Source organism: Eleutherodactylus coqui, chromosome 4 (genome assembly GCF_035609145.1).
Source record: "Eleutherodactylus coqui strain aEleCoq1 chromosome 4, aEleCoq1.hap1, whole genome shotgun sequence".
Taxonomy (NCBI): Eukaryota; Metazoa; Chordata; class Amphibia; order Anura; family Eleutherodactylidae; genus Eleutherodactylus; species Eleutherodactylus coqui.
In genome coordinates this window covers 112,890,559-112,910,900 of record NC_089840.1, presented here as the reverse complement: position 1 = coordinate 112,910,900, position 20,342 = coordinate 112,890,559, and the positions used below count along the sequence as shown (strand labels likewise).

The following is a 20,342-nucleotide window of genomic DNA, read 5'->3' as shown; positions in this document are numbered from 1 at the left end:
TTGTGATAGTTTGATCCTTTATACAGTATGATGTAATACCACAACATTACGTTATATTGCATTTTGACAGGCAGTCTATGAAGGTTTGCCACAGGGACACCTTGATACGTATTTATTTTCAGAAGGCCCTCAGCTGCTATGACAACCATGCAGTGGGCCATTCGGGACACCGAACAATAAACTGGCATTAAGAGGGATAGCAGCCGTGGTCACCATCTAGGACGATCAAAGCCGTTTTGGGTGCATGTCTGCTATCAGCTGGTATCTACCTCATGATACCGTTTCATATAAAGCCCACACACCCGGGATATAACTGTACGTCCTGCGGTGTCAAGGCGTTAACCACGCATCTCCTTGAAGAGCGTTCTGGTTGCTTTGTTTTACTTTCCTGTACTTCTGCTTTTAATATATATAAACTAAAGAGTTTCCCAGTAGAATCCAATTTTCAAGCCTTCTCTGCCAAAGCTGAAGCAGCGTCTGCCTCCTTGCACCACATGGATGTGGATGGGTCACGTTGGAGCGAGACTAGTTGGGCTGAACTGATTGAAATTGGATTTTCTTTGTGAACGAAAGCAGTTGTTCAAATAGTCAGCGACAGCCTTATCACCATTATTAGTGTAGCTATTATTTTCAGGTTACAAGTTTTTGTAAGACCATAGTTTTTTTTCCCAGTGAAGAGCATAATGGAGACGTCTGACCGTTCTCTGGGTTTTCGGACCGACTCCTGGTTTTGGTTTAGAAATACTGACGGGAAATACTAACCAGAATACAATGTGAAGCGGCCTTACAGTTAGCGTGGATTTAACTTGGTTAGGTCTGATTTTTCTTCGGTGGAATTCAATTGAACCCAGACACATGGAGAAATACATGCTTCGCTTCTACACTTATCGTGATGGGTCATTTACCATTCCAAGTTCTGTCCATTCCTCTTCACTCTGATCTAATATTCACTGCTCAGTGTGACAGCTATTACTTGATTCAGCATTTTCCCCATCTATTATTACTTGAAGGGGGTTGTCTGAATTTAGAAAAACAGGGGCCCTCTGTTTTGTATTGCTTTTCCATCCGAACAGTGGCACTGGTCATTGTGCAGTTTCTGGTACTGCAGCTTATCCCTATGCAACCTTCAACTGTGGACGTGATTTATTTGTTACACTTCTGTGGACGTGGGGTCTCAGTCTGCTATATATTGTGGTTGACTTTTTTTTCGCAATAATGAACTGGATGTTTACAATAACTTGTTTTCATTAATTTTCAGTGTATAAATAATTAAATGTAAAAGTATGTGATTCTCGGAAAATCTAGAATAGGGAGGGGTCTGTGAGACTACACGTTCAGAGGTAAAGGTGAATCATGCTGTGCTGTAATATTAGATGTCCATGGACAAAAAGGGTGCAGAACACAGAAAAACCTACAAACAGACTTTTTTCTAAATCTGTATCTCAGTAGCTGAGCCTGCGCCATACACGGCAGATGTCAGCCATCTTTGACTGCCACAACTAGAGAGGGCCACGATGGCAGCTGTTAATCCTTTAAATGCCACTGTCAATTGAAATGTCCTGAGGAGATCGGGGTGCCATCTGGGTGTCATGGCAGCCGGCAGCATTATGAAGGCCCCAGGGCTATCATGATTGATTGTGCAGAGGACTATAAAAATAAAATAGTAATATATATATATATATAAATAAATATTGTACTTAGTTCATCTCAGAATAAAAAATGTAATTATATATTTTTAGAATACAACTAGAGATGAGCGAACACCAAAATGCTCGGGTGCTCGTTACTCGGCACGAAATTTTCGCAATGCTCGAGGGTTCGTTTCGAGTAACGAACCCCATTGAAGAAGTCAATGGGCGACCGGAGCATTTTTGTATTTCGCCGATGCTCGCTAAGGTTTTCATGTGTGAAAATCTGGGCAATTCAAGAAAGTGATGGGAACGACACAGCAACGGATAGGGCAGGCGAGGGGCTACATCTTGGGCTGCATCTCAAGTTCACAGGTCCCACTATTAAGCCACAATAGCGGCAAGAGTGGGCCCCCCCCCCCCCCGCACTGTCAGCGTAAAGATCGTTCTCCTCTGGCACAGCTGTAACAGCTGTAGCAGAGAAGAACGATGTTAGCCCATTGAATTCAATGGAACCAGCAATACAGCAGGTTCCACTGAATGCAATGGGCTGCCGGCGATTGCAGGATGAATGGTCGGGAAGGGGTTAAATATATAACCCCTTCCCTGCAATTCATCCAGAAATGTGATACACTAAAAATATATACCGGCGTATAAGGCGACGGGGCGTATAAGACGACCCCCCAACTGTCACCTTATACGCCGGCAATACAGTGGAGCAAAGAATAAAAAGCATTACTTACTTCTTCAGACGATCTGCGCCGCTCCTGCAGACTGTCACTCCTTCCTGGTCCACGGACTAAAGCTTTCACTATGAAAGGCTTGAAATCCCCGCCTCCAGAAACACAGCCAATCACAGCAATTCAATGACATCACTGTCATTGGCTGTGATTGGCTGAAGGCACGTGTGTTTCTGGAGGCGTGGATTTAAAGCCTTTCGTAGAGAAAGCAATGCTTTGCCGGGAACCAGGAGGGAGCGACAGCCTGCAGGAGCGCCGCAGAACACCAGGAAGGAGTGACAGTCTACAGGAGCGGCGCAGATCGTCTGAAGAAGTGAGTAATGCTTTTTATTCTTTGCTCCACTGTATTGCCGGCATATAAGGTGACAGTTGGGGGGTCGTCTTATACGCCCCGTCGCCTTATACGCCGGTATATATTTTTAGTGTATCACATTTCTGGATGAATTGCAGGGAAGGGGTTATATATTTAACCCCTTCCCGACCATTCAGCCTGCGATCGCCGGCAGCCCATTGCATTCAGTGGAACCTGCTGTATTGCTGGTTCCATTGAATTCAATGGGCAAACATCGTTCTTCTCTGCTACAGCTGTTACAGCTGTGGCAGAAAAGAAGGATTTGTCTTCTATATGTTCTCAATGGGGTCGGCGCTGCTGCCGCCGGCCCCACTGAGCGCATATAGAGACGATTTATGGCCTTTAGAAGGACCGTTGGGGTTCTTGAAGCCTACAATACACCTAACACTCTCCCTATAGTAGCTCCAACACGATACCACTTTCCCTGAACTAATGTCAGAATACATCCGTAGCGAGCCGCGGGAAGGGCAGATTTCAATACTCGGGTGACACCTTATCTCCCCAGCCACTCACAGCAGGGGGGTGGTATAGGGCTTGAACGTCACAGGGGGAAGTTGTAATGCCTTCCCTGTCTTTCAATTGGCCAAAAAAGCGCGCTAACGTCTCACAGAGGAAAGTGAAAGTAACCCGAACACCGCGTGGTGCTCGTTAACAGTAACGAGCATCCCGAACACCCTAATATTCGCACGAATATCAAGCTCGGACGAGTACGTTCGCTCATCTCTAAATACAACCTCTTTTTCCCAGTTGTCCCATCAAAAAACAAAAGTTATGAAAAATAACTAGAGTTGATATCACTGCATCTGTAAAATTCCAGTGTATTAAAATAACCAATTATTAATCCCACATGGGGAGCAGGAAGTGATGCTGAGTGTGTTTGAGTGAGGAGGAGGAACAGCAATACTGCTGGTCCTGGAGCCGGGGATATTCCCAGTGCAGTCCTGTGTGGGAGTCTGCAGCCCTACAAGTATAGAGCTCCTGGGAAAGAAAGCTACGCTGTCAGTGATCACAGCAGGAAGCACAGAAGAAAGTCTGTATGATTGTAGACTTGTTTGCTGTGCTTCCCCCTCTCCATCACGTCTATCAGGTATTTCCCACGGCGGAGGAAACCGCAACAATACCAACCTGAGAAACGGGTAGCAAGAAAGAGACCCACTAATGAATAACTACGGCAAACAATATGCATAGACTTAACATTCACCCCGTGGTCCCAATTGTGTCCCGGTAAGCACTTTGTTCTACACGTTTTGAATCTTTAGTGGATTGTTTAATAACACCCTGGAATGGGGACTTCAAAACATTCTTTGAGAATCCCTACATACGGGATTTTGAAAGAAATTTACTATCCAGATAAGCCTCTTTTTTTGCACCCTTAATAAAGTTAAACAAGCAGCAAAATATCTTGCTTTCATAAACAACTGTGGTGCGTACCTGCAAGGGGCAGGGGAGTACTTCAGCCTTTACCCAGGTCCATCCTTTCAGTATCACCTGTAACAGTTAGCTGAGCAAGAACATTTGAGGAGCTAGAATTTTAACCTGGGAAGGAGGGATAAATAGCCAAATAAAATGCACCATGTTACGCCTAGTACAGGTGATGGAGGGGGGCACTAGTGCATAATCATGCTATACACCATCCCTTCAGTCCCTGCATTAAGCATAACTGTATCAGTTCTGCACCATAGAGTTTCTTTAGTGCAGTCCCAAACCTGAAAAAGAGGTGCAAGCAGTCTCCGCTTCCTCCATTTATAATTCAATTTAAAAAAAAAAAAAAAAAAAAAAGGTACTACAAACTAAACTAAACTGTGGTGCGAACAGAGTCTGAGACAATCTCTCCTCTTGGGTGCAAGATAACTGAGAGTTAGGCCTCATGTCCACGGAGAAAATCAGGCCTGCCGTGGATTCTCCATGCAGAATCCCGCAGCGGGTCCCTCCTTTCCCGCAGACATGAGGCTAAAAATAAGATTAAACTCGCCTGTCCGGATGCTGCAGATCTTCCCTCAGTCGCGGCCGGATCTTCTTTCTTCGTCCGGGTGGATGTGCTCGGCATGCCGGCAGAGTGCCGCGCGCATGCGCCGGGCACTCCATATTTTTATTTTTTTAACTCCTGCTCTCCCGAGCTGGAGAGCAGAAATTCAGGTACGGGTGTACGGCGGTTCCGGACGGCTTCCATAGGCTTCAATAGAAGCCTGCGGGAGCTGTCCCCGTGGGAGACCCACACTAAAATGGAGCATGCCGTGGGCGTTTTCCCACAGACGCAATCCGCGCCTGAAGGGAAAACAACATCCGCAGGTATCTAACTACCTGCGGGTGTCCAATGCATCTATTTTGGTCTGAAAAAAATTCCTACAAATCACAGGGCTAATATTTAGAAAGCAAAGAATTAAAAACTAAAATTAAACAAAGCCAATTAATGTTTTAATTTAAGCTACTAACCTTGTTGGGATCTTGACTCGGAGATACCGGTCCACAGCAATGGCTAGCAGTGCAAGTATGGAGCTCTGGGTCAGGATCAACATAATACAAGCCGTCATCAGGCAGCTATAAAATTCAGTCTCCAGTCCAATACTAATTATTATGGCTAAAGGGATGACCAGCGCTCCTACTGCAATATCAGCCACAGCAAGCGACACGATGAAGAAGAAAGTAGTGTCTCGAAGTGCTTGGTTCACAATCACTGCCCAGATCACCAGTATATTTCCCAGTACAGACACCAGGGCGATTATCACTTCAATAACTATGTACACGGCTAGTGAGACCGAGGTCGCCATGCTGTTTCAGTGTAGAAAACAATCGTTAATCCTGAACCTGAAAAATAAAGATAGTGTTAAACAATGGTCAGTTGTGGGAAATGGTTAGACATACTTGTGAAATTTCCATTACACACATAGCAGTTTAAGCAACTCTCTACATTCGAAAGCGACTAAAACATAAATGTAGCTTGGATTTCCCAATAATTGCTCTGAATATTCTTATTTGAAGCTTTAGGCCAATATCATTATTTTGAAGCACTTGGCACTAAACCAGACACAAGAATGCCCCTATATTCGGTTTTAGATTCCTAAATCATACAAATACTGACGTCTATAAAATTAGAAGCACTGCAACATTGCTGATCCTCCATAAACCACTTTATAAACACACAAACATACTGCTGCTTTATTTGTGCCCATTGCCTCGTTCACATGGCGATTATGTGTCAGATCTGCTTTGGATTTTACCAACATGGGTCTGCCACAATAACACATGGCAGAAATCCAAAGCCAAGCCTTGAAAATTTGTCCTTTTTTTTTTTTTAAATCAAGTGCCTAAAAGTGGCTCTCTCATTGCCCTGCAAAAAGGCTCCGTTACATACATGTGGCCCACTAAAGCCCTGTGCCACAGCACAGACGCAAAATGGTGTCCTAGTAATTGCAAGGACAAATTACACCACTGCAGGCAAAGACAGAAGGAAACCTGTCTCTTACTAATCAGGAAGGTGGGGGCACCCCTGCCTAAAAGCGGGGAAGGCGCCCTAATAAGGAAGGCACCACCGTCTTTATCTAGGACCTGGCCATCTCTGATTAGAAACTTGGAGAGATGTACCAAATACAGGACACATAACTATTCACACCTATACACAGAACAGGACAGTTCACACACCATATATCTGGGCCACCAGCACAGACCCAATGCACAGGTCACTTTTAAACACCAACACACAAGGTAATGAAAAGCACACAGAACAGGACTGCACATACAGCACATGTCTGGCCACCTGCACAGACACACAGGACGTGTTGGTGTGAACAACGACACACCACGTAATGCAAACCACGCAGAATAGTAACCCCACTCAGAACTCACGTGCATACAGCTAGTAAACAATAACTAGTCCAAATGTCATCACATCTAGGGGAAAGAGAATCAGCCACCCTGCTGACATAAAGGGAACAGTGTCAGGAATCACCTATCTGACATCAGATGTCTGGAGGCGGCATTTGTAAAAGGGGAAGGGAGAGGGGGTCCGCATAAGATGCAGACAAGGACAACAGGTGTCCAAACCGTCCTCAGGGAAGGCGAGAGAAACATTTCAGAATAACCCCTTAAGGACCAGGCTGTTTTGTACCTTAAGGACCAGACACTTTTTAGGGATTTTACCCATGTGGAGGTTTTACTTCCCTATTTTGGAATGCTAAAAATCGTGTCAATTCTAATGTGGAATCCATGCTGAAAATATGCCATGTGAATTGATGCAGTGTATAGCATCCACCATGCTTGGTAGAACTATTCTCACAAAATAAAAATCAGGGCATCTAAAAAGATATTTTGACAGCGAGTTAAGGCAGTGGTTGTTCTTGATTTTTTTATATAAGCAGAATGGGGAATATTTACTTAGACCATCATTTCATACTTGCTGAGTTTAGAATCCCTACTTACAGAGCCAAGAAGACCCTAGTACAAGGGAAAACCCTGGTAGTAAACTGATGAGAAAGCACCTAGAACAGAAATACAGTCCAAGGCAAGGGCCAGGCAACAGGCTGCAAAAAGAAAAAGTAGTGTGGTTACCTACTAGGCACTTGAATTAATTTTTTAAGCTTGTGCCATTCCTCTCCTGTATAAGGGTAACTGTAAGTCCCAGCATGCCCAACAGTAGAAGACCCTCAGCATCGGCTGGGATTTATAACCTTCTCCACACACTCCATTCTGCAAGTAACTTACTTTCAGAATGACGATTTCACATATGCAAGCCACGGCACAGCTACAATGCATCTTAAAAAGTTCTTAGGTGTAGTTTACTGCAAGTCATTGTAAACCTTTACAATTTTATACCATATATACTACTTCTAAGATCCTTACCTATGAGGAAAAGGGACGGGTATCCATCAATTCGTGTCTGTCAAATTCTCCATATACTTTCAATCGAAACATGGCCTCATACAATAATGCCACAACTTTTCAATTCATGGACAATAAATGCCAGTAATTTGTACAGGGTTCAGGTAATATTTGCATGAGTTCTGTACAATGGGCCCCCAGAATGAATTTTACTGGTGGGCACTAGGCCTTTGACACGACCACAGAACAGGGTCTCTATCACATAACGTTAAGACAGACATACATAAAACAAAATATGGCAAAACATGACAGCAAAAACTTGACCTCACTAGTAACAGAGGCTCCTCCACTCTTTACAAGACCGAAAGAGTTAGAGTAAATGGTGGTTGCTAAAGTCAGGCGATTTTTACACAATATTAAACACTAATCAGCCATTCTACCATAGACAAGCTATGTCAGCTCTTGAAGTTGATGTGCTTGTAGCAGGACAAATGAGCAAAGGTCAGAACATCCCTAAAACAGTAGGTCTTGTGCAATGTTTGCAGTATGCAGCAGTTAGTACCTATCAAAAGTGATCCAAAGAAGGACAACTGATGAACAGGGTCATGGATTGCTGGTTGATGCATGCGGAGAGAAGACTAGCCTGTCGGCTCCGATCCTGCAAAACTATGCCCATATACAATTTGCTGCAAATACCGGCTACAACAGAAAGGTGGCTGAACACAGTGCCCTGTAAATTCCTGTGTAATGGTCTGTACAGTCAGAATGCCATTGCTGACCCTTGTCCACCGCCAAGGGAGCCTACAATGAGTATGTGAGTATTAGAACAAGGAGCAATAGAAGAAGGTGGCCTGATCTGATTAATTAGGTTTTCTTCTAGATCATGTGGATGGCTGGTTGCATGTATAGTGCACTAGCTGATATACCCGGCTTCGCCCGAGTTAATTTGGTACTGGTGTTTATCTGGTGTTCACACGGAAAATCTTATGAAGTCGTGGTTACTTTAGAGATACTGAGGAAAAACATATGTTCACCATTTTGCATGGTTCTCTGCGTTACCTAGGAAACACCACGGGAGGTAACCATGCGACGTTTCCTTTATATAGAATTACATCAGGAAGTGAGAGAATTAGATTACGTACATAAAATTTGGACGCTAATTCTTTTGCGCATAGAATTGAATAATCGAGTTGGGACCTATTAGCTTTTCCGATTTATGACATATTCAATGCTCGTGCCAAATTTTAAGTTTCTATGACATTGGGAAGTGAGAGATTTAGATTATGTACGTTAAATTTTGACACCAATTCTTTTGCGCTAGAATTGAATAATCGAGTTGGGACCCAATTACTTTTTTTATTTTGGAGATAAGCTATGCTTGTGCCAAAATTCATGTTTCTACAACATCGGGAAGTTGGAGAACTTTTGGCGAGTCAGTCAGTCAGGGCTTTCGTCTATATATACACACACACACACACACACACACACACACACACACACACAGCATCCTTATGGGTAACTCAGGACACAGGGCATACGCTGAGGGACTGGGAGGGTAAAGCTGTCACGGTAGCACTTACCAGACTCCTTCCCAGAGGGACACACACACACACACACAGCATCGCTGGGCTTCTTCCAGACACCCCTAGGAGAGGGATGGCCAATATACATGCCAAACAACTTTAACTTGTCATGTGACATCACCGTTCCTTTACTCACCGGAATGAACCTCAGCGAGAATAAAGAGAAACCACACACACTTTAGTGTTTAAGTACCTCAGTCCCTGGGAACAGCCGGGGACTGGTAAAACTTTTCTGTAAACTTTGACACTTGCACAATGTGAAAACACACTGGTGCAGGCAAGACAGAAGAAGGCAGGTTGGGGGGGGGGGGGGGGGACTCAAGATGATGCCGGTCCTACGGTCCTGATTACCTGTATAGTACCTCTTCTGGAAGGGGACACTCTTGAAGAGGAAACTCAGAATGATATTGGCCCTACAGTCCTCGTTATCTGTATGTTACCGCACTTGGAAGGAGAAGTCCAAAGTCTCCACAGACACTCACTTTTTGAAGTACCTCTGCACGGTGGTCTTGACTTTCTTCACTGCTCACGCTCTCTCTTTTTCCTTACTCTCTAATGGCTCCTGGCATCAGGAACTTCAGGAATCCCTTCTTCCTCTTCCATTCTTCACCACAGGATCATTGAAGGTACCCACATGTGGCTGGCTCTTTCTCTCTCAGGAACCCAGAAGAATGGACTCCTTTCCCATTCTCAGACACTTATATTTATAGTCTCTAGCATACCACATGACAGGACATAAATTGATACAATTGCAGACATCTCCCAGTCTCATGCAGAAATTAACCCTTCATCTGCTGCAGCTGTGCAATGCACATAAGAGACAAGACAGTTTGCACAGTGCATCCACACAAAAGACATAATATGTATGACATTTATGGAGGGTCCAGGAATAGGTGTTCTGGGCCACTACACATACCTGAGAAAGAAATGGCATCTGTATGCACTACAGGAAGGTGGCAAGCCAAAGAAGGCAGTGTGATGGGCATTATTTTGCTAAGAAACCTTGGGTTCTGGAATTCATGTGGATGTTACTTTAACACTTACCACCTTCAGTACCTAGACACTGTTGCAGACCATGTACACCCATTCATGGCTATTGTATTTACTAATGGCAGTGGTCTCTTTCAGCACGATGATATGCCCTGCCACACTCCCAAGATTGTTCAGGAGTGGTTTGAAAAACATGACAGAGTTTGAGGTGTTGACTTGGCCCCTAAATTCTCCATATCTCAATGTAATTAAGCATCTGTCAAATGTGCTAAGGAAACAAGCTTGTTTCATGGAAGCTCTACCTCCTAATTTACAGTACCAGAGGATTTGCTGACAACTCCCTGGTGCCATGTATCACAGGACATTTTTAGAGCGTAACTATAGGGGATGCGGTTGCACCCGGGCCCAGGAGCCTTATAGGGCCCATAAGGCATCTCTTCTCCATAAAGGGAGCCTAGTACTATGAGTAGAGCATTAAAGTTTGGGGCTCTGTTACAGGTCTTGCATTGGGGCCCAGAAGATTTAAGTTACGCCTCTGCGTTAATGGGTTAAGAGAAGTTGCCCCCCCCCCCCCGGAAAACGTTTGCACCTGAGCCCCATGAGCCTCTAGCTACGCCAATGTTTAGAGGTCTTGGGAAGTCCACACCTTGATAAGCCAGTGCTCTTTTGGTGCCACAAGCAGAGCCAATACAATTTTAGACAGGCAGTATTAAAAGTTATGGCTGATTGATGTATAAATATTCTGATTTTTGCCTTTATGCTCTACTGACCTGAAACCTAACCTTTTTTGGGTCTAAAACACTAATATTTATAAAGCGCTATCATATTCTTCAACACTTCAACATAAATCAGAGGGTACATGCACAGATGAAGGCAGACATTACATACAGTATAAAACTAATAACCAAAATTGAATATTAGGGGTGAGGGCCCAGTCTGCATGAACTTACAATCTATGAAGGGTTTCTAAGAGATGCTATCCTGGAGTAACTCAATGAAAGTAGCTGTACAACCCTATATCAGCATGGGTTTAGGAAAGAGCGTTCCTGTTAAACAAATTTGATCAGCTTCTGCGAGGAGGCGCTGCAGAGGTATTTTTCCATCTTCCCGTTTCCCAGAGGAATAGGATTAGTCTTATAAGTCTCCTCACACTTACTGGATGCTCTCCTTAAGGAGAAAGGCACCGGAACTCAAGAAGGACATATCAGAGCTTGAGAGGGTGCAAGGTTGGGCAAATAAAGTAATAAAAAAGGATTGATGGGCGGACTACAATACCCAGAGAGGTTATCAAAATTGAGGTTATTAAGTTTAGGGGGAAAAAAAGACAGTTGAGGGGCAACCTAATAACTATCGTATGTGTAAATATATTAGGGAACAATACAGAGATCTCTCTCAGCATCTATTTATACCCATGACTATGACAATTGGGCATCCTCCAGGTCTAGAGCACATGTTAAACTCAAGGCCCGCGTGGCTAAATCCAACTTGCCGTGTTAGTTTATGTGGTCCAGGAGGTCCACATAGAGAAAGACTGTCTCTCCCCTTTTCTCAGAGGACGTAGCCAGCGCTCAGCAGAGAGGGTGATGTCTGCACAGGGATCGGTGCCATCTTGGATTCTGAGCTCCAGCACACCACCACTCTGTTTAGCAACACATAGGTGGGGGCACAATTCTGGCAGCCCTACCCTAGCCAAACTGAAAGGTATGAATCTTGTCGCTAAAGAGGTGGAAGGAGTTTTGTTTTGTGTTTTTTTTCAGAACATAATCAATAGAGGAGGATGGTGCGTTATACAGTGTCTCAGGTTATTTAACAATATGTTAAGGAGTAGTTACATTTTTACAGTCTTACAATTACAAATGGCCCTTTGCTAATGTGGCCCTCAGTGAAATTAATGGCACCTCTAGTCAAGTGGGAAGAAAGTTCCTACAGCAACATAGAAAGGGGTCCTTTATTGTAAGACCAGTGAGACTACAGAACTCTCTGCTAGAGGATGTGCTGGTGTCAAACTCACTAGAAGTTTAAGAGGGGCCTGCTCACCTTTCTTGATTGTAAAGTTACAGGTTATAGTCACAGATTACTTCAGAAGGGTCTGTGAACCAGGGATTATTCTGACTGCCAGACTTTGAGTAGGGAAGAAATTTATTTTACCTTAAAAATGAGGAAAATTGGGGTCTACCACTTTGGTTTTTTTTTCCTTACTCTGGAACAACATGGGCTGGGAGGTGAAATAGCCTGAACAAGATGTGTTAGTATGTTCTCTAGCACTGAAGTAATTGGCTAAGGAAGCTTTTTAACTTGTACAGAAATTAGACCAATTTTGTGCTACGATTGTACTGTAAACTACTGTACCTTGGCACCAGGGAAGACTACTACTAGCAGGTGACACCAAGCCAAGAACCATAAAATTGTAACTTGGTTAGGAACAGAATTGGATCTTGACACAGTTGGCAGAATTGGAGCTAGCTTTTGTACATCACTGCCACTATGGCCATTTCATTTGCTTTTATTACTAAATTATTTTCATGCAAAATTGTCCAGATTTAAAAACATATTAATTTCTTTAGTGTTCAGCTTCCCCCCCCCCCCCCCCTATTAATACATAATGTAGCCAAACATTTGTAGAGGACCACAAATCTGCAGGATATGTACATGGCACATAAATCCATATCAGCTTAATTTGAAGATGTTCATATTGGACTTTTTCAGAACCTTGAGTTCCTTCCAAAAAATAAAATAAAAAGTGGAGAAACCCCACCAAAATCTCTGGTAGGTTTTGAAGAAAACGTTACCAAGGCCCCAAACAAAAAACAAACAAAAAAAATGCATTGCGTAGACAACATATCCTGTCAACTACCAATAAACACAAGGCCATTGCAGGAAACCAGCCTTAAAAAGTTATTCCACCAAAATAATTTATGACAGGCGATTGGAGAATTGTACACCCCCAGGTGAATGGAGCATAGGTGCGCATGTACGACCACCAATCCATTGACTTCCATGGGACTGGCAGAATTTGCTGAGCACTGCTGCTCCATACACCCAGGGAACTCAGGGTGTGCGGCTCTGCTGCTTCATACACCCAGGGGACGTGGGGTATGTGGTTCTTGTGATACCTGCAGGTTCCAGTGTTCGGATCCTAGCAATAAAATCACTTCTCACCTATCCTGTGGATAAGTGATTTTGATGGGATAACCAATTTAAGTATGTGAGCATAAGCCTTACTTGTTGGATTCATTTTCTTGTCTTGCAGCTTTCCAGAGACTTTAGGAGATCTGCCAAAAGCAACCTACAGTGCATGGGAATTTAAGACTATTAATTTCGTCAATAGCTACACTAGACATGGACACATTAAGGCCATATGCACATTGCAATGTTGAGTACACAAAGCCCATTAAAAGGCAGTATGTGATGACTATATGGCTCTCTAATAGAGCTCTGCATGACCTCCATATGCTGCTGTCTAGGCTCTGTCAGGGGTCCTATGTACAAAGATATTCCATGGAGCATGAGACAATGCTGTTAAAGAACTTGACAGAACATAGCTCCATATTCTTCTGTATGTAGACATTAGAAGCCAGACAGACCACTCTAATGATCTGTCTGGCTTCGAAAAAGGTAATAAGAACTTTCTAGACATCAATAGAAAAATGTAAGCACCTGAATTACAATTCCATGCGCCTTGGTACTGGCTCCAGGTTACGCATTTTAATGCTAACCTACTTATTTGCCATTGTTAAAAGGAAAAGGAAATGTAACATTTAAAAGATCCTACATGCAGTAATATGTCTCTACAAACCACATAAGCCAAAGAACAATGCAGCAAATAAAGTAATTGAGGTTTTCCTTTCAAAGGGATTATAGAGTTCAATCAGAGGGAGATCTTTGACATAAACAAGTGTGTCAAAAAAGAAAAGTGAATAGATGACAGCTAAGGTCAGAAGAGATGAGGTGGAATAGATGGATGAAAGCAAAACACTTTTCAGAATTCAAAAGGAAGGATAGGCAGAAACACAACAATGTTCCAGTAAGGAACCAAGCCCTGAATGAGGCAATAATAGCATTTACAGATACTTCCCAGTACACACCATCAGTACAGAAGTAGCACTATTCTTACCCATTCATACATATGGTTTATTAATGCACTTATGTAAATCTATACTTTAACCTTTCCATTTTTCCTTAATGTTTATAGGAATCAATGTGCTCTTTGTCCTTAAGCTGCCTGTTTACTAATAGATGCCAATTACTATACTATCTGAGCACCAAGTCACACTAATCAATAGGCTGTTCCTGTAATTCTAGGAAAGTATGTTATAATCCTGAATGAATAGCGTATGTTCTGGCGCCTTTGAACCAAGGAAACTCAGTATATTGGGTTTCTGCAGAAACTGTTAGAATGGACCTGCTTAGAGGAGCTCTAATGTTTTTCCCTGCAATTGCTTCCAAGGTATTGGTGATAATATAAAAAGGTCTTTATAACCCATACATTCCTTGTCATACTATTGTAATCTTCTAATAACCAACTGTTCTATTATAATTTATAGCAAATTGCAAGGCAGTGAACTAGCTAGTCACATAGAACCATATTTGACCATCATGTACATTATTGTGCAAAAGTTTTCAGCAGGTGTAGGAAAAACTGCTGCAAAATAAGAATTTCTTTCAAAAATAGAAGGTGTTTGATTGACTCCAAGTTTATTCTGCAGCAGGACAACAACCCCAAACATCCAGTCAATGTCATTAACAACTATCTTCAGTGTGAAGAACAACAGGGAGCCCTGCATGTGAGGAGATGGCCCCTACAGAGCGCTGATCTCAACAACATCATCCAGTCTGTCTGAGATAGCATGAAGAGACAGAAGGATTTGAACAAGCTGACATCCACAGAAGATTTGTGGTTAGTCCTCTAAGATGTTTGAGCAACATCCCTGACAAGTTCCTTCAAAAATTATGTGCAAGTGTACCTAGAAAAATTGATGCGGTTTAGAATGTAAAGGGCGGTCACATTAAATATCGATTTGATTCAGATTTCCATTTTGTTCATTCACTTTGCATTTTGTTAATTGACCCAAAAAAAAACTAAAATAAAAAACTATTAACACTTCTTTTTCTGAAAGCATTCTTCATTTACAGTATTTTTTCCACACCTGCCTAAAGCATTTGCACAATACTGCATATTGACACATTAGGATTCTAGACAAGGATGAGACAATAGAGCAGCTGCTATGAAATAGGTGTCCTGTGAAATTTAGAGAAATACTTTGAAGAGAAGGACAAAGTGACAATTTTTACATATCAGCAGCAGAATAGATACCTGTGTGTTATCTTAGTTCCATCGGGACCATAAACACACCCACAAACAATGACAATGCAGATAGACAGCTACAAGACAATGCCTTTGGAAAGCCCTTCATTAGCCAGTGATACATAGTTGCAATTTCTACAACATGCACAATAAATAAATAAGAAGTTCTAATAAATAAACAAAGGGATCTAATGCAGAGGACAATAATGGCATGAAGCCTTGTCTGTGTATTGTTCTTAAGAAATATCAGTGGACAGCAGGAAAAGTAACATTTTTGTTCTCTGCTTTTTTATTATTGTTCTCCATTTGTTTGCTCCACATGGAGTTGCTTTGTATATTGACAGGTTGCAGCGCAGTCATTGTCACTATCTAGCTGACTAATCCTCATAAACATCAGACATGAATTATCTTGTACTGTCACATTGTCACCTCACTGCCATCACTAACTACAATATAGATGATGGCATGGTTCACACATTTGTCCGATGCAGTCAGCAGGGGTCATCATTGTCTCCATTCAGCCAGTGTGAGGGGCACTACACCTGCCTGCACTTCTCCACGTATATATCTTCAATACAGTATAGGGTTTATACACTATAGTATGCATGCTACCATTGTGCTCCATAGTGTTATACAGTATAGTATGCATGCTACAATTGTGTAACATAGTATTTATGCAGTATAGTATGCATGCTACAAAGTACATATACTCAGCATACAGTGCAGAAGTGTCCGTATACCATTCAGTGCAGTCTACCAAACCGTCCCCTGAGAATAATGCAAGTCTGTCGCTGTAGTGTGCCTAATATACAGATCTACTCTGGAAATTTCCATATGATCTAACATTATTCCTATAGACAGGGCACATCTGCTATGGAGAATGATAAAATAACCCTTGTCATTTAAGGTGTGCACAGTAACAGTGACTGCCTCGTAAGCAGTACATTGACAGCTGCAAGTCTGACATACCTTCCATAGACTCAATGCATAAAGACAGCAATCAATAGATACTTACCATGTCTGAATGATAATCCAGTAGCGCATCCTCAATACTTGGCATATTGTGCATTATTCCCAGTGCAGAACATCCCTCCTGCTGCCCTTGAAGAGGTGCTGCAGTGTCTCCCCCGATCCAACACACACTGCAGTGTAGGGTGTCATCCAAAATGCACACATTCCTCTCCTGCTTATACCTCTGCTTACTCTCCTATTGCTGCTTTTTTACCAGCTTCCAACAGTGTTGCAATCAATCAGTAATCACATGATCGTCAGTACTAGTCTCTAGAGATTTGTTTAAAGGGATAGTATCCTGCAAAACAGGGGGTTTTAACCTGCATAAACCTTGAGGGAGTGGATGCATTAGCATTGGCATGGTTACTAAATATTTCTGTTAACCCATTACCTTACTCTGCATTGCAAATACCCAGCACAGGTTCAGCGTGTGCTCTCATGCGAATATTTGCTTTGCTTATAGTATACAGTAGAGTTGGCACATGTACAGAAATCTAACACTAAATTGATATACTGTACTGGCAGTGAACAGAAATCTGCTTTGCTGCATTATGCTTATGAAAATGGCATACTACAGCAATACAATAATCTAAATGTAGCACTGGGAATTAATTTTTTAAAAGCATCTTATGTTAAAGGCAGGATAAAGTTATCTTTCAGTTGCAGTGCCCAATAGCAAGCAGCGCCAGTGGGTATAGATTGGTTATTGATTATGATGCTGTTCTTATGATACTCTTTGTATATGATTGTATGCAGTAAAGTGCTATACTTACTCTGAGCAGTTGCTATAAGACATCTGCATGATGTAGAACTTGGTATACTGCATACTAAAGGAAGGTCTTTTCTAGGTTTTCATTAAAATTCATCTCTTCAGAGGGTTAATGATATGAATGAATGGTATTGATGATTAATTGGGTCCCTATGCCATGATCTGCACTGTGATCCTGGTTCCCCCCAATATTACAGAATCCCTTTGGCTTTGCTGAGATGTTTCTAAATAGACATAAAACTCAGTGCAAGGCTTGTGAGAAACACAGATTTTGGTTCTCTCATTAGATAGTTCTGTTAATTATCATCCGGCTTTCATACAAGCCCTGTGACAAATTTTCCAATTTATGGAAAAATCAGTGTAGCACTGAAGAGAACCTAGCATTTCTAAGAGTACCAGGAGTAGGTTGAGTTGAAGAACGGCAACAGTCCTGGGAAAGTGACCTCCATCAATGTTCATTAATTTTTAACTGGTAGAAAAAGAAGGTTGTTAAATCACTTTGGAATAGAAGAAGAAAGTGGCTATAATGCTCTGAAAATTCTAAATGTCTCAAGTGGATCTGGGCTTAAAATCTAAGTTTAACTGCCCGCCTCATTGATTACCAGTTGCTAAGATCACACATTCAACAACACAGGAGTTTGCTAGGGAGTTCACGGAAGTCAGGAGATAGCTAAAAAAGTTTTAACCAGTGAGTTATTATGGACCAGCAATCAAGAAAACAGGGTCTGTTTACATGAGGCGAAAATGATGTGGAAAATTCTGCAGCATTTCCGCATCCAAAACTGAGTCAAAATCTACACCATTGGTGCTATACTGACTTGAAATCAGCTGCACCCCTTCAGCTGATTTCGGCAGGTACAATGCTCTTGTCACCTCCTAATTCTTTGAGCTATCAGCGCAGCCTTTCACTTATATTCACCCACTTCCGCATTACCTGACCAGTGGCACGGCACTCACTAGAGGGAGAAAGGCTGTGCTGATAGGGAGAAGAGTTGGGAGTCGAGTGGGAGCTTTCATGCCTGGCTGATATATGCTGCCCCTCTGATGCATTGATTTACAATGCATCAGTTCACATGGGTGTATTCCTGCAGAGTAAAAGCACCCGGTCAGCCAAGATAACACATTTCAGCTGGGCGCTTTTACTCCGCCGACTGCATAGACTCCTATGGGATCCTATGACAGCTGCCGGAAAAGAGAAGGTAGGAGGGAGTTTAGCAGTGTTACTGTTAAATTTCCTCCCCCTTACCTCCTTCTCTTTGCCCCTTGCCGGCTGTTTGCAATGGGAGGGGGCGGGACGGGGCAGGAGCTAGTTACTAAGCTTCCATTGCTGGCTGCCGACAAGGGGCGGAGAGGGGGCGGGAGCTTAGCACACTAGTTCTGGCTCTGTCCCACCCCCTTCCCTTGCAGAAAGCTGGCAAGGGGGAGACAGCATAGCAGAGCTAAACTGTGTTCTCCCCCCCCCCAACGGCATTGTGGGTTCAGCGTATATGCACCAGGCCTGTACCATCTGAACGGGCGCACAAACGTTAGATTTGTGCGCCTGTTCATGCGTTTTTATTTTGCCGGCGGGTGAACGTAAAAACGCATACACCTGTGTGAATCCAGCCTAAACTACTGATGACCTATTATTAGGATAGGTTATCAATAATTGCTTTGTGGGAATCCCCTGCTTGGGATCAATCAGTGGAATCTGTGCCTGTAATTGTCAACCCAAGCTACTGAAAATGTAGATGAGCTGCCAATCAACTATTGATGACCTACCCCGAGGATAGGTCATCAATAGTTAAGCCCAAGAAAACCTCTTCAATCCTATAAACTGTTGAAGAAGTACAATTCACATACATTAGTGATTAAAGGGATACATTGGCCACCATTTGCAATTATAAGTGTTTTGAGAGTTGTCCTGTGCCCGGTTCCATAAGAGGATACACATGCATTTCAGTGATACAATTATATAATCTATAACTTCCATAAGAATAGTCAGTGAGCTTTCCAAGAGCCCTGAATACCAAATCTTCCTGGTTATGAGACTATGCGTTGAATGTATCCAGGGTTGAACTGCCCAACCACAGTATCAGAGATGGGTTGGTGGGTTCTGGCTTGACACAGCAATAGACCTCATAGGTCCAGCAGAAGACAACACTATTTGGGGAAAACTTAGGAGCCATTCGCCTTTAGGGTCTATTTCATATGGGTTCATTCAAAAATAACATTAAGCCATTTTGATACTATGTCCTATGAGCAGAGGTGTACCGTAAAGCTTCAGGGCCTCAATACAACAGGGCCCCCTTAACTTTAATGCTTTATTCACAGTACCGAGCTCCCTATATGGAGAAGAGAGGCCTTATGGGCCCCCTAAGGCTCCTGGGCCCGGGTGTAACTGCATTCCCTGCATCCCCAATAGTTACACCTCTGCCTATGAGTAAAAAGATAGCATAGCAGCAAAGTTCATGATGCATTAAAAGTGGACGTGCACATCTGTATATGTGGTGGCTGACCCTCCAAATCCTTGCCTCTGATGAGCCTGAAGAACACAAGTTGGACCCTGCATCACTATATCTTTGCAATGTTTAGTACATTTGTCATTCATGGACCTAAAAAAGCTGATTGTCAACATCTGTGGGAGTTTAAATGGAGGAAATACTGGTTGTTACTAAGGGTGTAATCACATAGTGAATGTCGAGGTACGGATATAAAAGCATGAGGTTTTGCCATGGTTTTCGATATGTTTTTTTACAGGTGAAACACATTTATTTGAATGTTTCACCTGAAAAAACCCCAAGCTCGTTGCCGTAACACATTTGGTGCGTGATATAATTGATTCATTCATCTGTTAACGTCTCTATTAGGTATGAGAGTGCCATCCTGTTAACGTTTAACATCTACTGTAAACTGATCAGATTAAATACACTATCAGGTCACCTTGTTTTCACCTTTTAATACATTGTGTATATTTTATTCTTAGGACACTTTATTCCTAGTGAGAGCTTTGATCACTCAACTAGTGGCAAGCAACTAAATAAATCACACATTCAGCAGCTTTTTATTTGCCTCTTTAAATATATGTGAATGCTATGGTGGATTACACTAGTTATTAGCTAGGAAAGGTGCTCAGTGCACGGACTTCATTGCTCACACAAATCATTAAT

At 42.5% G+C, this 20,342-nt stretch overlaps 1 protein-coding gene across 1 annotated transcript in view; it reads right to left on the bottom strand.

Moving 5' to 3' along the window:
• Positions 1 to 16,682, bottom strand: part of ADORA1 (adenosine A1 receptor) — a 122,958-nt gene extending 106,276 nt beyond the window's left edge. The window contains exons 1-2 of the mRNA XM_066598653.1: positions 16,429 to 16,682; positions 5,154 to 5,525 (exon numbers count right to left, since the gene is read on the bottom strand). Coding sequence (XP_066454750.1) covers positions 5,154 to 5,488 — 335 coding nt within the window. The 5' untranslated portion in view covers positions 5,489 to 5,525; positions 16,429 to 16,682. The remainder of the gene's footprint in view (positions 1 to 5,153; positions 5,526 to 16,428) is intronic.
• Positions 16,683 to 20,342: the final 3,660 nt, after the last annotated feature.